Source organism: Dipodomys merriami, unplaced genomic scaffold (assembly GCF_024711535.1).
Source record: "Dipodomys merriami isolate MVZ:Mamm:240054 unplaced genomic scaffold, mDipMer1.0.p SCAF_94, whole genome shotgun sequence".
NCBI classification, from domain to species: Eukaryota; Metazoa; Chordata; class Mammalia; order Rodentia; family Heteromyidae; genus Dipodomys; species Dipodomys merriami.
In genome coordinates this window covers 126,732-152,577 of record NW_027206557.1, presented here as the reverse complement: position 1 = coordinate 152,577, position 25,846 = coordinate 126,732, and the positions used below count along the sequence as shown (strand labels likewise).

At 41.5% G+C, this 25,846-nt stretch overlaps 1 protein-coding gene across 1 annotated transcript in view; it reads right to left on the bottom strand.

Moving 5' to 3' along the window:
• LOC138821763 (engulfment and cell motility protein 1-like) overlaps positions 1–25,846 on the bottom strand; it is a 168,691-nt gene that overhangs the window by 129,292 nt on the left and 13,553 nt on the right. The window contains exons 2-3 of the mRNA XM_070014183.1: positions 20,594–20,633; positions 19,496–19,568 (exon numbers count right to left, since the gene is read on the bottom strand). Coding sequence (XP_069870284.1) covers positions 19,496–19,568; positions 20,594–20,625 — 105 coding nt within the window. The 5' untranslated portion in view covers positions 20,626–20,633. The remainder of the gene's footprint in view (positions 1–19,495; positions 19,569–20,593; positions 20,634–25,846) is intronic.

The following is a 25,846-nucleotide window of genomic DNA, read 5'->3' as shown; positions in this document are numbered from 1 at the left end:
TATGACTATCTTAACAGTCATAGGGCCAGAATTTAAATTTTTATCTTGTAGAAACACTGGAGTTGAATGTACGCTTTAGGATTCAAGTTACATGCTTGCTGCTTCTTAACCCAAAATTCATCTCCCTTTGTATGTGCTTTGGTACACAGAAGATGGACCTAGGGCTTACCCTACTTTCCAGCTGGGGAAATTGAACCTGCACCAGGAGAATGCACTGGAAAAATTTCCCCCAGGGGCAAAAAGAATGCTCCCACCATAGAAGAATCCACACAGAAGACCTCAGGTCTCCTGCACCCCTAGATCCTGTTCCCCCTTCTGGGAGTCAATTCTAAGGTCACCTAGGAGTCAATTCTAAGGTCCCCAGCACAGGTCATCTGGTCAAGTTTATGTCCTCAGACCAGTTTTTGCATCACAGGGAGGTGGCGAGGACCCCAGGGGAGAAGCAGGGTCTGCTCCCCACCCCCACTACCTCACACTTTTTGTTTGTTCTGGTCCTAGGGCTTCAAACAGGGCATGAGCATTTTGTCTAGGCTAGCTCTACTTCCGCTTCTTGATGGTTAATTGGAGGTAAGACTCTCAGGGACTTTAACATCAATGCTGCCTGTCCTCAGACAGGCCACATAGGCTCTTTTCTGCATCTGTTTCATCTAGACCTACTAGAGCCATTTCAGCCCCTTTATTCTGTTAACCAGCTTTGACTAGTGGCCAGTTCTTTAAGTTGAACATCCCCTGTTTAAATAAATAATGGTATAATTTCTGGTTGGACCCTGACTGATATATCAAGTGTTCCAGATGGTCCCCATACAAAGGAAAATTTAAAGTAATTATACTAAAGCAGGCCAATGATATACTGGTATTAAAAAAATGGTTTGTATTATGGAAACATAGGTCATCACATTGCAAAGTCACTGAGTCAGGTTACAAAACTACACAGAAGCAAGAGTTCAGAATACAATGAGTGTGTGCACTGGGAGATACCGGCACCGAGGTAATCCCTGTATAATGCTACTAATGATAGGAAGGACAGAAGAAAGGAAGGGCAGAAAGAAGGAAGGAAGGAAGGAAGGAAGGAAGGAAGGAAGGAAGGAAGGAAGGACAGAAGGAAGGAAGGAAGGAAGGAAGGAAGGAAGGAAGGAAGGAAGGAAGGAAGGAAGAAAGGAAGGAATGGAGAGAGGGAGGGAGCGAGGGAGGGAGGGAGGGAGGGAGGAAGGGGGGAGGGGAAGAAGCCCAAAAGATGGCCTACATGATTAAGACAGAAAGTAACTTCTGGCAAGTTCTAGACAAACTTGCTCAAGCTAAGTGAATCACACTGAACTGCTTCATTTATTCTTGGGGATAGAGCCCTGCTGGCCAGCCCCTCCCACTATGGTCAACTTTAACCTAGCCACCAATCAAAGGGCAAGGTGCAAATATTTACCTTTGAGTTTCAGTGGATAAGGTAATGCCTATAGTCTCAGAAAGCCACCAAGTCTGGAGGCAAAAACTGTACTGACAGGGGAGATGTTTATGCTTGAAAAATAATAAATTAAAAAGTTGTAAAGGGTCATTGGCAGGGATTGCCAAGGACATTTACTTCAGCTAGGAAAATGCCACCTCCATGGCCAGACCCAGGTAACACCAAAACAACAACACAACAAGTGGCAAGCACTTCCAGCTGAGAGCTAAGGGACTTAGTATGTGAAGCACCCAGGGGAGCATGGCCAGGATGAAGTTACATAGGGCCACATGGCCCACAGAACAGAAATAACCTAGCAACACTAAGTAGCAACACCAAGTGTTAGGTGGGCCTAGGGCAAACCCAAAAGTTTCAATGACTCTTGGTCATGTGGGCATGTGCCATTCCTGAGACACAACATATACTCATAATCTGAGTACCTGGCATATAGTAAATGGATATAATTGCCCCTCAGTGCCAAAGCCCACAGATGTTCAAGCCCATTGTTCAAAAAAGGTATAAGTAGAGCTGTGGCTTTAAGCGTTAGTACACTATAGCCTTGTGCAGAAAAGCTCAGGGACAGCATCCAGGCCCTGAGTTCAAGCCCCAACACCAACAAAAAAGGTGTAGTACTTGAATAGAACCATGTGATCTTCTCATGTCCTTTAAATTATCTCTAGATTGCTTATACTCCCTAATTAATACAGTGTCAAGGCTAGGTTGTTAGACTGGATTGTGTGTAATAACAACAAGGGGAAAAAAATCAGTGCATACTCAGTCTGGAGGCCTTTTTAAAAATCATTTTCGACCCAGGGTGAGTTGAGTTGTATTCGTCTAAGCAGAGACCACAAATGCAGAAGGGCGACTGTACCTGAGCACAGTGTCTCTGGGCCTCCCTTCCCACACTGCTACCTGAAGACAGTTCCCACACTGTCACGATGGGGATTAAACTAGACAGTGAAAATAAGGGCTCTGCTTGACATGCTCATGAAATATGCAAAGGCCCAATTATCACTCATAAGAAGAGGCAGATTCTGCAGCCACACAAGAGGAAAATCTGCCCCAGGTTGAGAAAGAGAATCTCTGAGGAAGAAGACCAGGGAGGCATACTTGATGATGTCCAGGCCTGAGACAGTAGACTTTTAGGGTTCTCTTTGCTTTTCCCTTTCTGGTCCTGGGTGTTTAGGGAATCTGTTGAAATCTCTGGTTCTCTTCTCAAAATGTTTGTAAGTACATAAAATAAAATGTGGATGCTTGCTAAGAAACCAAAGAGCCATTCCAATATTTTAATGGGTTCATAGTGATATATAATCAATGCAGGACTGAGACAATGTCTTCTGTGTGAGCCAGACAGTATTTTAAGTGTACTGGGACAAGAGGGATCAGCTACAACAGTGACACATGGATGAATGGATATGGCCGCATTCCAGGGCACTTAATATGCGGAAACAGGTGGCACCTCAGATGTGGTTCAAGGCTGTTGTTGCTGACTTCTTCATTAATAAACAAGATTAAATAACAAGATTTGTTAGGAATTCTAGTAATCAGCATGATCCCTAATCAAATGTAATGGTCATAAATGACATTTTAGATGTGAAAATGGAACCAGGTACCTTGAAGGGATGAACAGGGCTAGGAAAGATGGGGAGAAAGGGGAAAACAATAGATAGGGAGCCACTGATCAAGATGCATTGTACTCATAAACCTATATGTTGACTAGAAAGCTCTGTAGATTACTGAAAGATAACTTGAAAAACAAGTAACATTTTAAGGTTAACTGTAATGAAAGCAGCAAATACCTCTCATCTCTCTCAGTGACATAGGGGCACAGATACTACTTATATTGTCACAGTTTCTTGCCATAGTAACATTTTCATACAACTGCAACTCTATTCTCTTACAAGTTCAAGGACAAGATGTTACAACAATGGCCTTTCATCACAGTTACAAAAAAACCCAGATTCCTCTCATGGTTTAGAAACTCAGACTGGGGTGGCCGTGGCCAAGTTCTCTCTGGAGCCTTCTCCCACCCAGCTCACTGTCCTGTCCTTTGTTCTATCACACAGGGTGCTTTGACACGCTTCAGGGATGGCACAAGCTGTCCCCTTCCTGGGAATGTTAGGATCTGGCTCCAGGTCAATCTTAGAGAGACAATCCTTACAGAGAGTACCACGGCCAGGATGGACAGCCAGGGCTTTGCATGGAAATGCAGATAGTCTCAGGGAGAAAAGACAAAATGTATGGATGCACAGCCTTGACATTGACACTGACCTTCAATAGCACTCCTGCCTAGTTTGTGGGGATTCACACGGTTGGAAGACTAAGCCCCTTACATCTCCAGTTTGGCTGTCAGATCCCTCTGCCAATGGCCTTATTTGTTTCTATCCAGCTGATTATAAACCTGAACCCAGCCAGATCATATTTCTAGCCCATTCTTAAACCTATATTCCAGGTCAGCCTTTCAGAATAAACCAAAATAGTAACAGCCACCATACTGTGATTCTGTAGCTTTATCATGTTACTCACTTTTAAAAAATAAATACCTCGCCAGGTGCCTGTGGCTCACACCTGTAATCCTAGATTCTCAGCAGGCTGAGATCTGTGGACTAGGGTTCAAAACCAGGCAGGAAAGTACACGAAACTCTTCTCTCCAAGAATCACCAAAAAGATGAAGTGGAGCTGGAACTCAAGTGGTAGAGCACTAGCCTTGGGCAAAAAACCTCAGGGACAGTGTCTAGGTCCTCAGTTCAAGTCCCAAGACAGGCACCGGCACCCAATAAACAAACAAATAAACAAATATTTTGTTCATTTTCTAAAAATGTCCTGTCTTTTTCCACACTCACCAGAATATATATTCAAAGCAGAGTGGCCATTAGCCAGGCACCAGTGGCTCATGCACATAATCCTAATTATTCAGGAGCCTGAGATCTGACGACTGAGTTTCAAAGCCAATCAGTACAAACAAATCCAAATCTTTTTTTTTATATTTCATTTTTTATAGTGAAAATACTGTACAGAGGGGTTACAATTACATGGGCAAGATAATGAGTACATTTCTTATCAAGCATTGTAGCCTCCTCCTTTTTTTACACTACCCATACAAATCCAAATCTTATCTCCAAGTAAACAGCAAAATGTTAAAAAGTGGAGGTGTGGCTTAAGTGGTAAAGAGCCAGCTTTGTGTGAAAAAACAAGTGAGTGTGAGGGCCTGAGTTCAAGTGCCAGTACAAACACACACACACACACACACACACACACACACACACACACACACACGCAGAATAGTGGACATCAACTTTTGTTCATCACCAGTGCCTAGAGCAGTCAACCAATGCTTTCAAATGAATGGAATAGTTGTTTTAATCCTAGTGGAGCCTGGAAAAATAATCAAAATATATTACACACTAAAGCTAAGAGGCCACTTACATCTTCAAGAACAGAAATAACCAGAAATAAAACCATATACTTACAGTTATCTGATATTTGATAAGGGAGCCAAAAATATAGAGTGGAAAAAGATAGACTTTTCAATAATTGCTGTTGGGAAAACTAGGCATCCATATGCAAAAAAAAACTAAAAATGAGTCCCTAATTGTCACCATGCACAAATATCAACTCAAAGTAGATCAACTGAAACTTTGAAATTACTGCAAGAGGGAGTAGAAGAAACACTGGAACTCATAGACATAGGCAGAAACAATTTTTGGAAAGAGTCCCAGGGGCACAGCAGATAGGAGAGAGACTTGACAAATGGGACTACACCAAACTAAAAACTTTCTGCACAGCAAAGGACACAGTTACTAAACTAGAAAAACAGACAACAGACTGGGAGAAGATCTTTAACAGCAGTACATCAGACAAAGGCTTAATATCCTATATATACAAGGAGCTCAAGAAACTAACTCCTCCCAAAGCTAATAAACCACACACTAAATGGGCAAAGGAGCTAAGGAGACACTTCTCAGAAGAAGAGGTAAGAATGGTAAAGAAACACATGAGGAAATGCTCAACATCCCTGGTCATAAAGGAAATGCACATCAAAACAACTCTGAAATTCACCCCAGTTAGACTGGCCAACATCATGAATTCAAACAACAAATGTGAGAGGACATGTGGGGGGAAAGGAACCTTATTGCTATTGGTAGAAATGTAACCACTCTGGATGGAAGTCTGGAGGTTCCTCAAAAAATTAAATATAGATCTTCTCTACAACCCAGCAATACCACTCCTGAGCATCTACCCAGAACACCATAAGCCTAAAGACACCTACACAGCCATGTTCAATGCTGTACGATTCGCAATAGCCAAGTGTAGAAACAGCCCAAATGCCCTACAATAGATGAGGGGATCCAAAAAACGTAATACCTATACACAATGGAATTGTACACAGCTGTTAGGAAAGAACAGTATTATGTCATTTGCAGGGAAATGGATGGACCTAGAACAAATCATGTTAAGTGAAGTCAAGCTCAGAGAGAGAAACAGCACATTATTTTCTCATATGTAGAAGCTGGATCTAAATTACACTGGGGCATAATATATTATACAGGTCTCTAGGAATGTACACACAGTGAGACCAAAGGGGACACTCTGGAGGGGAAGAGAAAGGCATAATGCCTATGTGCATCTAAAAAGGTGCATATAAAATAATATTTATTGAAATTAACTTCAGGATATGAAAACAAGAGCATTTTTTCTTTTCTGCTGTTTTTGTTTTCTTTTCTTTTTGTTCTGTTTGTTCTCTTATATGTCTTTGGAATGTAAGGGGAGGCAAAGAAATGGAGGGACAAAGGATGAACAAACGCAGCAATGATACTCACTAGACACTCTGTTGAAAATGAACTATACAACTTGTGGGTGGGGATAGGAGGGAAAAACAGAGACAGGGAGGGCTGACAATGTCGAAAAAGAAATGTACTCTGTTTTGAGCATTTTCAAATGAAAATAATTTTTAAAAAAGAATAGAATTGCCCTTTCTCTTCCCATCTACAAACAAATCTCAAACTATCTTTCCTTTTCCTCCCTGTCTACTTCATGACTATTCCAAGGTGCATGTGTCTCTACACATCTTTTAAGAGAGAGAAGCGAGAACATTGCTCAAGTTCCACTATCAGACTATGTGTGTGAGATGAGTCTCAAGTGTAATGAGCCATCAGCTGACTCCTGCTGGGACAGCTCCCAACATCTGAGGCCCAAAGTCCAGAACCACACTCAGAAATCCAGCCTTCAGAGTCCCAAGAAGAAGGGTCCCTGTATGAGAGACTGGACAGGGCCCTTCAGAAAACAAGGTCTAGACTCTCAGCCGGAAGGTAACCAACTCAACAGCACAGGGTAGTAAATAGATGGACTGCCACTTGAATCCCACTGTTCTACCTTTTCTCTTTCCCCTCCTTTTGCCAGAAGAGAAAATGCAATCTAAGGAGATTTTCCTAAATAAGTGGGTAGCAAGCACACTATGTGTGAGAAGAGAGTTAAACAACCAATACTTTCAAAAGTGTTGAGAAACCACATGCAAATCAAGATCATAATGAGATACTATCTTACCAGTCGTGATAGCTATTGCAAAAAGACAAATAACAACAACAAATCCTGATGAGGATTCACAGAAAGGAAGCTAGACACAAGTAGTGAGAATGCAGTATTACTACAGACATTTGGGACAACAGTTTAAATGTTCCTCATAACGCTAGAAAGGGAGTTACCATCTGGTCCAGCAATTCCGTATTGAGTCTGTGTCCAAAGGAAAGAAATCAGTATGGGAGGGGGGGAAAGTAGTTGTGGAGATGGGAAGGAAGGGATGATAGGGGAAAAACAAAGGAGGAGGCAACAACGCTTGATAAGAAATGTACTCATTACCTTGCTCATGTAATTGTAACCCCTCTGTACAGTATTTTCACAATAAAAAGCTTATTTGAAAAAAAAAATCAGTATGGAACAAAAATGCAGCTGGACCAACGACAAATGCTGGAGGGGATGTGGAGAAAGAGGAACCCTATTACACTGCTGGTGGGAATGTACACTTATACAACCACTTTGGAAAGCAGTCTAGAGGGTCCTTAGAAAGCTAAAGATTGACCTCCCTTATGACCCAGTCATACCACTTCTAGGCATCTACCCTGAACAACAGAAACCAATATACAAGGACACGTGTACTTCCATGTTTATTTCAGCACTGTTCACAATAGCTAGGATATGGAAACAACCCAGATGCCCCACCACAGATGAATGGATCCAAAAATTGTGGTATCTATACACAATGGAATATTATGCAGCCATTAGAAATGACAAAATAATGGCATTTGCAGGGAAATGGATGGAGCTAGAAGGAATGTTGAGCGAGGTAAGCCAAGAACGAAGAGACAAACGGTACATGGTCTCCCTGATAAGTGGATGCTAAATCCAAAATGTTAGGTGATATGACAAAACTAACAGGACTTAAGAAACAAAGAACTCCCACTCATCTGGTTGAACCACTACTAAATATCCCCATGCTGCTGATCACATATATGGTATATAACATGTGAACACCGTTATATGTTACAGACTGTGATAGACAATTTGCTCCGGAAAAGTTAGAATGAACTTGTGATTTTAAATGAGCATCATTATTCCACAATACTGTGAAATTCCGGAAAAACCTCAGGGAAGGGACGGAGGGAGGGGATAGTAGGGGGAAAACAATGGAGGGGGTAACAATGTTCAAGAGGAAGTGCACTCATTATCTCACTAATGTAACTGTAACTCTCTGTATAGTATCTTTACAATAAAAAAAAAGTAAATGAACAAAATAATAATAAAAAAATAAAAAAATATTTTAGGAGCTTAAGTCACAGTAAATCATAAAGCTATGCATTTTTTTGTTTGCTTTGTTTTTATTCGGCACAGATTTGTGAATGAGAGGGGAACAAGTATAAGAACCTACACAGAAACACAGCCATTAAGCACCTAGTACCCAGTAAAAAAATGCAGCTGGATACCAAGAGCTCATGCCTGGATTGCCAGCTATTCAGGAGACAATCTAGAGGAACCAAGTTTGAAGTCAGCCTGAGCAGAAAAGTCTGTGAGACTCTGTCTCCAATTAACCAGCAAAAAAAAAAAAAAAAAAAAAAAACAAGTTAGAGGTGTGGCTCATATAGTAGAGCATCTGCCATGAGCAAATAAGTGGAGCAAGTACAAGGCTAAGTTCAAATCTTGGTACTGGCAGAATAAGAGGAGGAGGAGGAGGAGGAGGAGGAGGAGGAGGAGGAGGAGGAGGAAGAGGAAGAGGACAAAGAGGAGGAGACTGAAGAGAAGATGGAAGAGGAGAAAGAAAAGGAAGAGAAGAGAAGGAGGGTCTAAGGAGGGGGGAAGAGGGAAGGGAAGGGAACTAGCTAATTCAATTAGGATGTCTGATCATATTAAAATGTCTTCATAAGAGCCACCATTGAAAAATACTTCTTAATAAAACAGCTATGGCCCATGTGGCAATACATACAACAAAATATATGTCCACCTCCCATGAATCCATCCTGCAAATCTGCAAGCACAGAGGAGGCCTCTGCACAATTAAACTGAGATTGCACAAGCAGCCTGGCTCGGAAGGGAAAGCTGAAGAGGAAGTAAGCACAGGAAAAGATGCTCCTCCTCCGTAAATGGAAAAAGACAGACGGCAGCCAAGAGAAGCCAGTGGCAGCCCTGCCCAGGTGCAAAGATCAGCCATACCCATACGACAAGCAGGCATCTGAATGCCCTGCCCTCTGTGGGAGGCTCTGAAGCTGGCAGGGAAAGGCAGTGTCCACCGAAGGGGTGATGGGTGTCACTTCTCCAGCAAGGCTTTTCACATCTATTCTAGATTACATTCTACAATACATACAAGCACACACACACAACACAGCATTATTGTAATGACAAAGTTAAGAAAACAAGGGATTATCTGTAAGAAAATGGGTTAATCATGCCATGGGGACACCACACAAATCCATCTCCAAAATAGTTCTCAGAGGGGAAAAATCACATTACAAAGGGTTTCCTACATTAGGCTACCGATTATGTAAATCTCCCCCTCCCCTCTCTCTGTCTGAATCTCTGTCTCTCTCATCTGCTGTGGGGTTTGAACTCAGGGCCTGGGCACTGTTCCAGCTCTACTGCTGTGTATTCTGGCGGTTAACTAGAGATAAGAGTTTCACAGACTATCCTATAGAGGCTGGCTTCAGACTAGGATCCTCAGATCTCAGCTTCCTAAGTAGCGAGGATTACAACACCAGCATCCAGCTAATGATATAAATTTGAAAGCCCAAACAATTCTATATAGTATCAATGAATATGTACCTATGTATAAAACCTATCAAACATTCATGAGAATCATATTCATCAAGCTAGGCACCAGTATCTCACTCCTGTGATCCTAGCTATGCTGGAGGCATAGATCAGGAGGATAGCATTTTTGACAGTCTGGGAAAAACATGTTACTAAGATTCTATCTCAACAGAAAAATCTGGTGTGTTGATGCATGCTTGTCACCCCATCTACTATGGGAAGTATAAACAGGAGGATCATGGCCCAGGCTGGCCCAGGCCAAAAGAGAGGCCTTATGCTAGAAGTAACTAGAACAAAAGGGATGAGAAGCATGGCTTAAGTGGCAGAGTACCTGTCTGCACAGTCATGGACATACAGTACCTCTTTTCAAGGTGGAGCAAGATCTCCACCCTTGGCTCTCTCCTCACTCCACCCACCTAACTGATTACTTTCTTTCATCCCTCCTCTTCCTTTAGGATTTTTTTCTCATGTCTATCTCTTGTGTCTGACCTCGGGGTGTTGTACTAGCCATTAAATGATTATTGTAGGGCAACTGAAGGACAAAGGAGAGAAGATCTACATGTGATTTTGACCTTGAGGAGCAGAGTAATTCTTTTCAAAGTAGAAAGACATCCTTTACCCTTCATCAAACCATGATGGGTTCTAACACACATTGTCAAAACAGAGAATAAAATACAATACAGACTAAAAATATCTACAACAATAGTTTCATCAATCTTTAATGTTTCCTTACACATAATCTTGACCCTATACACACATCCACACACATATGTGCACGTGTACACACTCACAATGTACACATTGTGTCATCAGTCCAAAACTTGAAAAGCAGAGGCTAACAGTTCCTTTAAAAAAAATACAACAGGGGCTGGGAAGTTGGTTCAGTGGTAGAGCACTTGCCTTGCATGCATGAGGCCCTGGGTTTGATTCCTCAGCACCACATAAACAAAAAGAAAAAAGCCGGAAGTGGCGCCGTGGCTCAAGTGGTAGAGCGCTAGCCTTGAGCTGAAGAGCTGAGGGACAGCACCCAGGCCCAGAGTTCAGGCCCCACGACCGGGACCCAAAAAAAAAAAAAAATACAACAAAGCATAAAAATGACCAGAATTGTGCTTTGAAGATTTGCAAGTAAGTTTCTAAACATTTGTGAGGAGTAGCAGAGCCAAGCTTAAAACTAATCTTGTATACTGATAGCAACTTTTAGTCCCCCCCCCACCTTGTTAGTTGCTAGCATCATTGCAGAAAAACAAGAGCCTGTCTTTGAGAGCAGCCTACGTGTCACTCTTTATGCACCCTGAGCCTCAATGTTTTAGTAGCTGAGTCAATGTATTCATTGGTTTAATAGCTGAACTGGAGAACATGGAATTATCATGACCTCTGGCATTTATCTTTACTTGCAATTCTAGAAGCAGCCCTATCTTACCAAACACTAGCAAGGAAGCCCAACCAAGCAAAGTCAGCTGCCTGTGTAATCATTCTGTTATAGCTTGTACCCAACAGACAGTGGTCAACATTAAATAACATGTCATAAAACCCACTGACATCTGAGTAATGCTGGTGGCGGTCACTGCCCTTCTTCTCCCCCCTCAACTGATGTCTAGCTTCTAGCTTCACTCTGAAATAAGCACATAGGCTTCCAACTCCTCTCTGAAGCAAAAGCACCCAACGAAAATTATAGCCTCCATCCCTTCCTCAAACTCTTCATTAGAAAATTCTGGAAATGTTTTCAGAGACTTCAGAAAGTCCACTGCCAGTTTGAGTCACTACAAGCAGCTTCAGCAGGATAATGATAGGGTAGCATGGATGGGATAGGGAATGGCAGCTGAAGGCCAAAGTCAGGGCTGGATAGCACCTGGGGAAGTCAGGACAATTGAAGGGGGGGCACGTGCACACAAATGTGCACATGTGTATGCATGTGTTCGATTTTCACAAAGTGTACTTGATGGATTAAGACTGAGTAAAGGAAGCCTAGAAGAAATATGTACCATTCTATCCTGCGCACGCTCTGAGAACTAGAAGCCAATGATTCATTATCCTGCCCTTGGCTGGGGAAAATCCAGTATCTTCTGAAAGATTATATACTACTAAATATCTTTTGAATTTCTGATAAGAAAAATGCCAATGTAGGTTGTAGTGACTTAGCTCAGTATCTTTCCTGTTTGGAAAATGGTTGCTAATCTGAATTTGTGCCCTTCCAAACCCACGTACAAGTCCAGTTGTTTCTTAGTTATTGGAAAATGTGTCAGGTGAATAGAGTGCCTTTTCTAAAATTTTATTTTATTGTAAAGGTGATATATAGAGGGGTTACAGTTATATAAGTAAGGCAATTAGAACATTTCTCTTCAACAGTGTTAGGGGTCAGGGGGAATACAATCAAGGTTTCTAAGCCAGTGCCTATGTTTTCCTTGGTGGAAACTCTGAAGTATTTTTGTAAACTCACAAATCTGTTTCTCTGTGTCTACTGATTCTCAGAGCCCACTGTGTGAAATCAAGAACTGAAGGAAGGTAAGCCACACGAATACTAATGGACCCTAGACCAGGGTGAAAGAGAGAAAAACTCACTTTCACAGAATTGTGCAAGCACAGAAGTTGGGAGGAAATTCTCTCTCCCCCAATCACAATTTGGTCTCTAGCATTAACAAAAGAACTGGACGTGGGCCATAGAGGCTAGCTCTGATGAGTGAACAATGAAAACTAAGAGATTGTATATTAAAAGTAGACATTAGATTCTTTGCTACCTTTGAACTTGGTTAACTGTTCCCATTGTTTGTTTTGTTTGGTGATAGGTTTATATACACTTTAAGGCATGAGGTGATCTCTGTATTTATTTCCCTACCAACCATTATTGCCACAAGAGATAAGTTTCCACAAGTGACCACATTTCCTAAAATACATCGCTTATTTCAAATAAAAGCTGTTTATATCCATGGGACAAGATTTACTTATGATGTTATAACATAAGTAAAAAAACCTGCAGTCAATATCAGTCCAGCACGGATTTTATATGTTCATGAATCCTAATGTATTTATTTTTTCTGTTATTTTTTTTCATCAGTTGTGAGAAGTATAGGCAAACTAACTCCCAAGCACTGATTTAGGATGTAAGAGGAATCCTAAGATGGATTTGCATGCTCCCCAACTCCTCCACTGTGCAAATGAGAATGATAACTGAATTAACCATCATACAGAATTGATTAAGCAATTGATTGTGCTTTTTTATCTTACAAAGAAATGGCAAGGCATGCAACCAATAATCTTTGAACACATACATAGCATGTACAAGGAACCAAGTAAGACATTAGGGAGGAACATATAGGGTTGTTTTTCATTGTGGTTACTGTTTTCTTTTATTGTTATTGTTATGTTTTGTGTGTGTGTGTGTGTGTGTGTGTGTGTGTGTGTGTGTGTGTTGGTCCTAGGCCTGAACTCAGGGCCTAGGCCCTTTTCCTGAGATTTTTGTGCTCAAAGCTACCACTCTACCACTTAAGTCATATCTTCTTATTTTGTTTTATTTTTCAATCATCAGGCAGAATCCTATTGAGGACAAAATACAAATCACACAGTGACACAGTAATTCAGCATAATAATGAAGACATGTGTGTCCTGCTAAGTTAACCAGGAACCCCAGAGACAAAAGACTAAAAAAAACAATGATTCCCACAGACTCGGAGAAAAGTGGTAGAGATCTAGCAGATGATAAATTTAAAAAAATAATTGCCAAATTGGAGCAAAGATAATTCAAAAGACAAAAAGGCAAGGTTTCTGGTAACCTAGCCAACCTAGGATCCAAAGGGATACTATGGTTTGAACATGTTCTCCAAAGTTCCTATGTGGGAAATATAATCTGCAAATAACAGACTGGGGCAGGAAGGTGGGGTCCAAAGCAGGATGATGAGGTGCAGAGACCTGATCTGAGGAGTGCTGGAGGTTGGTACAACAGGAGTGGCTGTGCACATAGGTAGTGGAGTGAGTGGCTTCCTGGAAAAGCCAGTTCACCCTAATCTAGCCTTTTCTTGTATGTGCTTTCCTGCAATTCCATCTACTTCTATGACTGCTGCAACAAGAAAGCCCTCACTTGAAACATGTGGTCTCCTGACCTTGACCCTCCTAGTCTCCGACCTCCAAAAAACAAATGATTCAGAAGTTGTGGTCTCCTGCTTAAGCAGGAGAAAATAGATTAAGACAGGAAAGGGAGATGGCTGTCCTGAAATGTGGTTATTTTCCTGTCTGTTGTCTCTTTATCCTCTGTACCTAGTCTGAAATGGAACAGGAGAGGAAGAAGGAAGGGAGGTGGAACTGAATTCCAAGTTAGGAAAGCTACACCAGGGAGACAAAGCAAGTGTACTTGGAGAATATTAACATGGTTGGAGAAAGCTGAAGTGAACAGCGAATAAACCTGAAGAGATTCACTGGGGCTAGACAGTGATGTCCACCCTACGTAAGAAGGCTAGATTCCAGTCTCCCTACAACAGTGGACACCAATCACAATGAGTCCCCAGCTCAGGAAGTAAAAAGGAAGGGTGTGCCTAGAATCCAGTGAGGAAGCACAATGTGGTTGTTCACTTCCTGTAGGAACTGGAGGAAAGAACCAGAGGCTGGTCACAACTCCTTCCAGAAGGCTTCAAACACACCTACCCCCGCCCACACCTCCTAAAATGTCTCATCACTGGGCTTAGTGGCCTGAATGGGATCTCATTCTACTTTTAAGTCTGAGAGCTAGTGCTTAGAAGATAAAGAAATACACTGGTAAAAATATCATTAATAAATAAAGTACTGCAGAAACTGAAAACACATTAGGAACAATGGCTAACATTCATCATCTGTAATCTCAGGTACTCCGGAAACTAATTGAGAGACTCAAAGTTCAAGGCCAGCTTGAGCCACCCCCCCCCCAACTCTTCCAATAAAAAGCTGTGCAGGGTGGTGTGTGGCCATCATCCCAGCTATATGGGATGCTTGGCTAAGTATAAATGTGTGGTCCAGGCAAGCCCTTGCCAAAAAGTGAGAGCCTACTCAGAAAATAAATAAAGGAAAAAGGGCTAGGAGTATGACTCAAGTAAGAGAACACCTGCTTATTACCAAGCGGAGTTCAAATTCCAGCACCATCAAAAAAGATAAAATAAAAATGAATAGCCACCAGTGTATACTCTACCTGGCTAGATTAAAAGATGTGTGAATTCTGTCTCAACAACCCTGCTTTAATAAGAGTTTAAAGACTATTCTGAAGATTTTTCAATATATGTAGAATCAGAATGGTCAAAGTATAAACCTAAGTGATTTGAAAACCATAGCCCCAATAATCTCGCCAATCCTGATGCCTTCAGTAATCAGCAGTACCAATGAATCAACCCCTAGACTCAAAACTCTAGGTAGTGAGAATGTGTCCTAAATTCTCTTTCTCATCCCAGCACATAGGAACTTGTCAAATCTGGCAAATAAATTGTTCCTCCTTTACAGCCTTGACCAGATCTATCTGCAAACATGACAGACATTTTTAACTTATTTTTCTGTGAATATGTTAGAAGCATTTGGTATTTAAAATCAGGGCTAACTTTATCCTGTTAGAAGTCAAGAGGAAGTTATAATTAGATATAAGTTAGATAACTATTTATTAACATTACATCATTTGAGCAAAACACTTCATCAAGAAGATATCTCTGTGGGAAGAAATAAACACTTTTCCTCACATTAGTGTATTACCAGAGCCCTAAGCCAAGCTATCAAAGAACTAAGTCAAAGGTTTTTTAAAGGGAGACAATGCAGGACTATGACTTGGTCCCATTTTTCCTTAGAATCAAAACTATTACCTAGTTGAATACTAGTGCCTATAATGTACCTATAATCCTAGCTAATCAGGAGGCTGAGATATGAGGATTCAGGTTCCAAGCTAGACACTCTTACCTCCAATTAACTAACAAAAAGCCAGAAGTAGAGTGTTAGCCTTGATCAACTGATGACTTTAAAGGCTCCATTTATCCTTTCTCCTTGCTTCTGGAACAGAACTTGAACTTACATATAACTAAATTTTACCTTCCTCTAATGCATGCATGCGTGGGGGGAGGAGGGGCCTGGGACTTGAACTCAGGGCCTGAGCTCTGTCCCTTAGCCTTTTTGCTCAAGACTAGTGTTTTACTACTTGAGCTACAGCTCCCCTTCTGGCTTTTTGATGGTTAATTGGAGATAAGGATCTCATGAAGTTTCTTGTCCAGGCTGGCTTTGAACTGCAGTCTTCAGATCCTTTCCTTCTGAGTAGCTAGGATTACAGGCATGAGCCACCAGCTCCTGGTCTCTGAGGCTTTTACTTGCAATCTATACTTCTGTAGACTGCTACTTAACATGCCATTTCTCTCATTGAACTGAAAAGCTCCAGTTCATGGACCAATACACAAATGAAGGTTTTTGGCAAAGGAGCTTGGATAACATGAAAAAAGCAAGGGAGATGCCTTCCTGGTAATAATAGAAGAGAATTAATAACTATAAGGTGGGAGAATATCACCTCTTTGAGGTACTAGAGCAATTTTTTCTCCAACAGAAGGAGGGAAACCACCTCATATATGCGTCAAAATCAGTAACTAATGGCACACGCAAGTTTCAAACATGAATCACTGGTTTCCGTGGTGATGCAAATATTGCCTAACAACTCACTGGTCAGTAAGTAACCAAGAAGACAGCAAGGAGGAAATTCAGGAATGGAACGAGGTCTCTATTTTCAGGAATATTTGCAAGAGCCTATATGAACCTACAGAATACTACAAGATAGCCCAGCTTCCACTGCACAGAGGCAAGATTTACCAGCCTCTCCTGCTCTGTGTGAGTCCAGCTCTTTGTCACACACAAACACACACAAAGCTAGAACCAGGAACAGCTGCAAAGGAAGTGATGACATTTTATTTACAAACACAGGGTTACAGTTAGAAACACAAGTCTCTAATCTTTCTCTGCTACTTCCCGCTGAGACCTGATAGCACATTTAGATGCTCTGTCCCTTTCAAACTAAACAAAACAATTTTCAGGCTAGACACAGGGCACATGGTTCAAGTGGTATAGCACCTGCCTATCAAGTGTCAAGCCCTAGGTTCAAATCCCAGTAATGCCTTGAGATAATTTCTCAGTAAAAAACAGGATTTTACAAAAAATAACTATGATATCCCTTAGAAGCATGTTTTCTCTTCGTCTGAATAGATTGGATTTTGTAAGAAGGTATGAATTTATTTAGCGTTGCAATAGTAAAGGTAATGAATGGGAATGCATATATATGCCCCCAAATCAAATTCGGTGATAACTTCTGACCAGCGTACACCATCCCTTGTACACAGGGGCCCCCGCTACACAGAAAAGAGACCACAGAGCAAACACTTTCTTTGAGTAGTGTCTGGATTGCCTCCAACAGAATCTCCTAGAGGATTCTCTAAACTAAAAATCCTAACACATAAACAATGTCTAAATCTAGAGTGCAGGCCTGCTCACTCAGAATCTCTGGGGCTGAGATTTGAAAATCTAGATTGTAATACTTGTGTTCAGAAGTCTGGGGACCCCATAGTTAGCAATCCAGGATAAACTAAGGCCCCTAGACCACTAGGACAGAAGACAGGGCAATGGGGCGGGGAGGCAGGGGAGAGGAGACGCAAGCCAGGATTCATCAGTCAAAAGAAAGATTGATCTGACCACAACTCAATATAAAAACTAAGTCAAACTACACAGATTGTGTGTGTGAAACAAATATTTCACAAACAACACAGGTAATATATTCTCTGAACTAGTTATTCTATTTTTATAGTCCTGTCACTAACTGAAAATTGATCTCAGTTTAGTTTATTTATAGCCTCTATCTCACAAATAAGATGTAGTATAAAATTAGTGAAAACGACTGAGAAAGTGGTACAAACGGAAAGTAAAGCCAGAAAACTAAAGGCTGATGGAATGAATCAACAGCAAATCTAAATGCAACAAGGGAATCTAGTCTTCTAACTCTCAGCTTTCCAGCTATCAGGGTAAAGAGAAAAACATGATCAATTACAAACATTCTAGTATGCATCTGGGAAGAACAAAGCAATGGCTAAGAAGCACTTCCAGGACTCTGGCCAGCCTTCCACACGCTAATCAAATGTTCCCCACACTCTTCAGGGTGGAGAAAGTAAAACACAAGTAGGGGTCACATCTTTTTCTGCTGTTCTCACCTTCCAAGCCTTAGATTACCTAATTCATCCTCTACCCAGAGTACTTTGCACTCACATCCCTCCCAGTGAAGGCTACCATATTACAAAGACATTCCCTGGGGGCTTCCTCTCTCCACATAGTCATCACCCACAAATACAGTACTGGCTCCTCTGCATTTCAGTGAGTTTGTCCTAAATATGAGCTGAATGCTAATCCATTCTAGATATTTCCATAAAATCCTTGAAGCACAAAAATCAAATCTCAACTCTTGACTGCTGAGTCAAGTAAGTGACACTGGTATAGTTGTGTGATCTCAATGATCCGGCCTCTCATCCATTATATTAACTTGTGAGAAACAAAAAATCAATAAACAGGGGCTGGGAAGGTGGCTCAGTGGTAGAGCATTTGCCTTGCATGCATGAGGCCCTCAGTTCGATTCCTCAGCACCATATAAGCAGAAAAAGCCAGATGTGGGGGCTGAGACTCAAGTGATAGAGTGCTGGTCTACAGCTGAAGAACTGGGGGACAGCACCCAGGACCACAGTTCAGGCCCCACAACCGACAAAAAAAAAATCAATAAACAAACATAAATTTGCTTGGCTCAGTGCGCCTGGTACCTATTAATGCTAGATTCCCCTTTGCCCATCAGAGATCTTTTGGGTACTAAGTTTCCTTGCTTCTAGGTCCATTTATTGTCTTCACAAATCACTCCAAATTCAAGCTTCCTAAAGAGTGTGAAGATCACCCAGGAAAAAAGTTGGTTTCCAACAGTCATAAGCAAGTGACTATAAAGTGCCACATGTGACAAGATTTCCTGTCACTGTTCTAAGCATTTAAAAAAATAATAACACAGGGGAAACTGAGTGCTGCTACCTCACTCTTGTAATCCTAGTTACATCACATTTCAAAGCCAACCCAGGCAGTAAAGTCAGTGAGAGTGTTACCTCCAATAAACTACCAAAAAAAACAGAAAGGGAGCTGCAGCTCAATTTGTAGAGCATTAGCATTGAGCCAAAGAAACTCAAAGACAGCACCTGGGCCAAGACCAGGGGAAAGAAATTAAGGAGAAAATAAAAATCTGAGGCAAGAGAACAAACTTAAGTCATCCAGTATAAAGTAAATTCTCTAACCCAGCAATATTTAATTGTTAAAAAGGAAATATATATTTGGTAGCAGGATTCAGAAACATACTTAGTCTTTACTCTTGAATAGATTAACTACTTTCTTATAAGAAGTAGTAGAAGGGTTTTTTTTGCTGTTTTTATTTTGATTTTATTTTTCTTGGGGTCAGGTCATGGGGCCTGAACTTTCCTTCAGCTCTTCAGCTCAAGGCTAGCGCTCTACCACTTGAGCCACAGCGCCACTTCCGGCTTTTTTTCTTTTTACTTATGTGGTGCTAAGGAATCAAACCCAGGGCCTCATGCATGCAAGGCAAACGCTCTACCACTGAGCCACCTTCCCAGCCCTGATTTTTTTTTTGTAGAACCTATTTTCATGGATGGTAAAGACATAAAAAATGTAGCATGCTAGGCCCTACACAGAAGAAACCCCTTACTCTGTGTACTGTCCTTCAGTGTAAGTATCCCAGATTAAACAATGTGACTGGCCTACCTTTTCTGTGATATAGAAGTTTGAACTGTCAGCATGTTGCAGGGCAAAGCACTCATGGTTGGCAAGAGATGACCTACAAAACATAGCATAAGTGATCAGAGAAACAAAAGTGCTCGTCTTCATTTTTATTCGTTCTACAGGGGTGAGGTGAATTACATTCACTATGATTAGAATAGAGTCAGTCTCAAATAGGCACAATGGGGTCTCTAAAGAAAATGGCTTTAACTCACCTGTTACCCTAAGACCAACAGTCCTTTCCTCTCTGAAGTTCCTAGACCAAGGCTACTGCTCACCTCTAAGCATTTCATCAAGGCTTGGGGGGGGGTGGGGTGGGGTGGAGGGACTTAAATTGTGAGTGGCAACATTCTTCATTTTGAAGAATTGAGGCAAAGAAATGATAGCAAGGTAAATGGCAGCAATTTAAACGTGTGAGAATTAGCACATTGCCAATTGTCACTGAATTCTTTAACTCACAATCAGTTCACCCCACACAGATTGGAACACACTAAGTATGGCAAGTCTTCTCTAACATCCCCTAATACTCTATTCACAGTTCTGCTTTACAAGTCAAGAAATACCATGTGACTTTCCAATGTGCCCTTCCTCAGGATGGTCAGAACAACCCAGAGGGAGGAAAGGCGCGTCAGTCAGTGGGAAAATTCCACAAAACACACAATAACCCACGGACTTGTCTGTTAATTCTTCCACAGGAGCCTGTGGGATGCTTTCAGTGTATGTCAGATGGAGTGTGTATTTAACTCTTAGGAACATTTAGTCTAAAGGTTCCCTGCTTGGAAGGATGAAAGGAACATGAGTGTTCAAAAGAATTAATACCAACCCTCTGCACATACGGAGCCAGACATTCCATGCTTTCTATTCTTCAAGGAGTAAGGGAAAGATTTTGGTGGAGAAAGAAGGGTAATTCTCACAAGGTAATTCTTTGTGACTAGGTAGGTCACATGAAGAGTTACGAATAAGATTTATGGTTATCATTTATTTATAGGATTATGGATAATATTCTATCCCTCCAGCGGAAATACTCTATGTTCCTGCCAATGTATGGACTAAATGCTTCAGAAGAATCTTTGCAACACTTACCCATCACACACTTCCTTGATTATTGCAGACATGTTTTTTCCTGCAAAACAACAAAAAAAGGAAATATTGTGGTTTCATTCCATCATTTTAACTGAATAAAATAAAGCCACGTTAAGTTAAAAAAAAAAAAAACAACCTCTTGGCAAGGAAAATTTACATTTAGTATTCTTAGTTCTGAGTGAACTCTTACATTTTTAGGGGCTTGAACTCTAGGCCTGGGCGCTGTCCCTGAGTTCTTTAACTCAAGGTGAGTGATCTACCACTTGAACCACAGGGCCACTTCCAGTTTTCAGGTGGTTAATTGGAGATAAGAGTCTCAAGGACGGGGCTGGGAAGGTGGCTCAGTGGTGGAGCACTTGCCTTGCATGCTCAAGGCCCTGGGTTCGATTCCTCAGCATCACATAAGAAAAAAGCCGGAAGTGGCGCTCTGGTGCAAGTTGTAGAGTGCTAACCTTGAGCTGAAGAGCTGAGGGACAGCGCCCAGGCCCAGAGTTCAGGCTCCACGACCGGACCCCCCCCCCAAAAAAAAGGGAATCTCAAGGGCTTTGCTGCCTAGGCTGGCTATGAACCATGATCCTCACAGCTCAGCCTCCTGAGTTACTAGGATTACAGGCATGAGCCATCAGCACCTGGCTATACTTAACATTATTAATTGTACAAAGTATATAGCATATTTAAATTTTGCCTTGTTAAAGTTGAGACACAAATACACTTTATTCAAAGATCTACCATGCAAGGAGAAACCTGCAAGTTCAAGGAATAACCAGAATAAAGCAAGCAGCCAACTGGCTTTATAAAGACAAGGCTGGATTCATGAGATTCTTTGAAGAATGTGGCAAATGGGACATGAGATGTTGCAAAATTGTTCCTGCAAAGTACACGGGATTCTTCTCCCAAGTGTGGCCCCATTAAACGTCAATCTCACAGCATGTTTGGGCTCATACACTGGAGTAATGTGAGCAGGACTCCATGTGCCACCGTGTCAACTGGCGCTGACCACAGCTGTGCTCCGGTCCTCACAGCCACACTTGTGCTCGGCCTGTCCCCCCGAGTGAAGGAACGCAGTGAGGAAACATTCGCTTGCCCAGAGATCTCCAAACTCTTTCTGTTTGGGATGTGGACAGACACAGTCTCCAAGATCAGAGAGGACTGTGTCCACCAAGAGAACAAATCACAGATGAGAAATGGATGGTGAAGACAGGAAGAGAAAACCAAGAAATGTAATTCATGATCCAGGATTTTCAGATATGCCTATCAAGAAAATCATATTTACATATATACTATATATATGCATAATCTTATGTATACATATATATGTGTTGTATGTGTATATATGTATCAATGTATCAATGTAGAAGCATAGTCTATGCCTGCCTCTCTGACAGTAGGGTTGGTTCACTTCCTAGCTCTGTCAACTTGTCTGCATTGTCATCCAGCACTTCCTTAGTTTGCCCCACTAGCAGTATCTGTCATGCAGACTGAACTTCTGCATCGCTCAGGGCTGTTGGGAACTTAAATGGCTATAAATTAAATAGGAATTAATTTGTCAAAGTGAAACATCCCAGAAAGGGAGAGGCCTCCTTTTTCCTCTCCTGATACTCAAAGAGCTTTTTATCCCCAGAATATACTTGTGTGGAAACAATGTCACTCCATCTGCTCTACTGGGGAATTTTGAGCACTGTCCATAGAGTCTTCCCCCAGGACTCCTGTAGCTCCTGTGCAATTCCTCACCTCATTGTGCAGCAGGTGACCTACACTTCGCTACCTCAACATGATCAAGACAGTATCTGCCTCTGCCCAGAACTCTGCTAAACACAGTTCCTGAGAGAAGAGAAAACAAGAATATCTGTGTTTTCACATTTTTAATTTATTTAAGTATTTTTTGTCTGTGTTTATTTTAGTTGTTGCCTAGGCCTTTACCTATTCATGGGGTAAGACACAGACATGGTACAGACCAGAGGCACATGAGTGTCTAATGTTTAATTATCCACTCACAGAACTGGCCTGTTCACTGGCACATTTATGCTAGCTATTTTCAAACATTTAACTAATCCTTTTTGCTACTTTTTATTAGCACACATGTATATAATACAGGGGGATTTCATTACTATATTCCATAGATGGACAACACAGTGGACTTTGAGCAAGTTCACCCCTTGTTTTATTTACATATTTATTCATTCATTCATTCATTCATTCATTCATGTTGTTGGTCATGGGGCCTGAACTCTGCCTGGGCGCTGTCCCTCAGCTCTTTAGCTCAAGGCTAGCGCACTACTGCTTAAGCCACAGTGTCACTTTCAGTCTTTTGTGCTTATGCGGTGCTGAGGAATCGAACCCAAGGCCTCAACATGCAAGGCAAGGACTCTACCACTGAGCTACTTCCCAACTCCCCCCCTTTGTTTTTTTTTTTAAATCACATTCCCTTAACCCCGTTTGCAGTGTTGAGTGGGTTTCATTATTCTAGCTTCTTATATCCCGTATATATGTATATGTATACATATATATATACTAAATGCATATATACGTACATGTGTGTATATATGTTTGTCTCTATCTATATGTCTATTTGTTCTTCATCTTATACATTACTCCACAGTCCCCATTTATATCCCTGTGCCACCATCAACTACCTTTGACATAATGGGTTAACTTTCATAGTTATTCCTTCTAAACTGGGGGTTTTGTTCAGTGGTACAATATACACTTGTATGTATGTGGTACTGTGTTCAAAACCCAGCACCAAAAAAAGTTACCTCTTCTATCCAACTTCACTCTTGTACCCATAAACCATGCTCTCTTCACTTCCTCCCCACACCCCATTTTCATGGTCTGTTAATCATCATTCTATTCCCTAGTACCTCGAGACTAACCATTTAGCTTTTACAGGTTAAGGGAAAACATGTGTTGTGTCCTTTTGTTTTTAAGGGGGATTATTTATGTCGTTTAACATACTGTCCTTCAAAACTAATCACTGTAAGTGGGGAAGATTCAGGACTGAGGGTTGGAGGGGGCGTTCTTGACATTCTGAGTTGGTTTCCTCTAGAACAAGAATGGAAGTGGGGACAGAGGCCTATAGTGGTACACTCCATGCACAAGTCCTTGGTCTTAGCAAAGATTGGTCAGCTGGTCATGGTTCTCACTGTGAGCAAAGTGGCAGATGAGTTCTCACAATTAAATGTCAGAGGAGCTTTAGGAACAAAACCTCTCCCAGGAGACAACAATTTTGCAAAGACAACACTTTTGTGCTTCTAGCTGCCACACACCCCTCCAGAATGTCAGTATTGGTAAGGTCCATCAGAGACTCTCCCATTGCCAAATCTGGCTTCTTGTTCCTCAAAATAAGGTATAAATAAGCAGGCTGGGGTGTAATCTTAAATTACATGGAAGCCACAGATCAGAAGAGGAGACTGACACTGACGTAGGACACAAGTTTGAACGCCACTGTTCTTCCCAATTTAGTTTTTTAGGTGAGGCTTCCCAGGCATACTGTGAGTTTTAATTAAAGTCTGATTCAGAGATACAGAATCAACTTAAAAAAGACAGATGTAAATCCCCCAACAACAAATCTACCAAAAAACAACTGTCTGATAAATCAGGGACTAAAGACTTAAAGAAAGGGGGCTGGGAAGGTGGCTCAGTGGTAGAGCGCTTGCTTTGCATGCATGAGGCCCTGGGTTCGATTCCTCAGCATCACATAAGCAAATAGAAAAAAGCTGGAAGTGGAACTGTGGCTCAAGTGGTAGAGCGCTAGCCTTGAGCTGAAGAGCTCAGGGACAGTGCCCAAGCCCAGAGTTCAGGCCCTACAACCGGACCCCCCCCCCAAAAAAAAAGACTTAAAGAAAGAGCTGGGAAAGAGGCTCAGTAGTAGAGCGCTTGCCTTGCATGCATGAGGACCTGGGTTCGATTCCTCAGCACCACATAAACAGAAAAAACCAGAAGTGGCACTGTGGCTCAAGTGGTGGAGCGCTAGCCTTGAGCTGAAGAGCTGAAGGACAGCAGCTAGGCCCAGAGTTCAGGTCCACGACCGGCAAAAAAAAAAGGTTTAAAGATAAACGTCTCTGAAGAGGAAATAAGAATGGCCAATAGACACATGAAGAAATGCTCAACTTCTCTAGCCATAAAAGAAATGCAAATCAAAACAACATTGAGACTCCACCTCACCCCAATTAGAATGGCTATAATCAAGAACTCTAATAACAACAGATGCTGGAGGGGATGTGGCTAGAAGGGAACCCTACTGCATTGTTGGTGGGAGAGTAAACATTTTCAACCACTGCGGAAAGCAGTATGGAGGTTCCTCAAAAGACTCTACATAGAGCTCCCCTATGACCCAGCAATCCCACTTTGGGGCATTTACCCAAACAAGGCCATACTAAGGCTACGAGCACAACTATGTTTATTGCAGCATTATTTACCATAACTAAGATATGGAACCAACCCAGATGCCCCTCAGTGGATGAACAGATCAAGAAAATGTGATATATATCTATATGTACATATAGATGTATATGTGTGTATGTCTGTGTGTGTGTGTGTCTGTGTGTGTGTGTATGCACAATGGAATTCTATGCCTCCATCAGAAAGAATGACATTTCCCCATTTTTGGGGAAATGGAAAGACTTGGAAAAAATTATAATAAAGCACAAAGAACCATAGGTCCCATGGTTTCCCTTATTTGCAAAAATTAATACATTTCTAGGACAAGCAGAAAAGATCAAAAACTATATACATATGAACACATGAGATGATGTTAAGCGAAATAGGGACCCCAAGATAGGGATACAAATTTTTTCTTTCTTTCTTGCTATTGTTTCTAACGTATTTATAATGTACTATGTGATTTTTTTTTTGGTTTTTTGTATGCTCCTTCCCCATGGTATAACTCCTGTTTTCACTGTATTTGATTCCGGTGCCCTGCGTCTTGCATATACACTTCTCTAATTTGGGGAGGGGAAAGGAAAAAACAAAATGCTTAAATAGGGATACAGGTTGACCCACTGTACCAACGAGATATACGAGACACGATGTTGAAAACAAACTTTACAACTTCAGCAGGGTTGGGGGGGAAATAGTTGGGGAGGTTGGAGGAAAGGGATGGAAGGGGAAAAACAAAGGAGGAGGCAACAATGCTCAATAGAATATATACTCATTACCTTGCTCATGTAACTGTAACCCCTTTGTACAGTATTTTTACAATAAAAATGTACCAAAAAAGAGGCAGATATCTCTGGGGTTCCATTGTATCTAGAA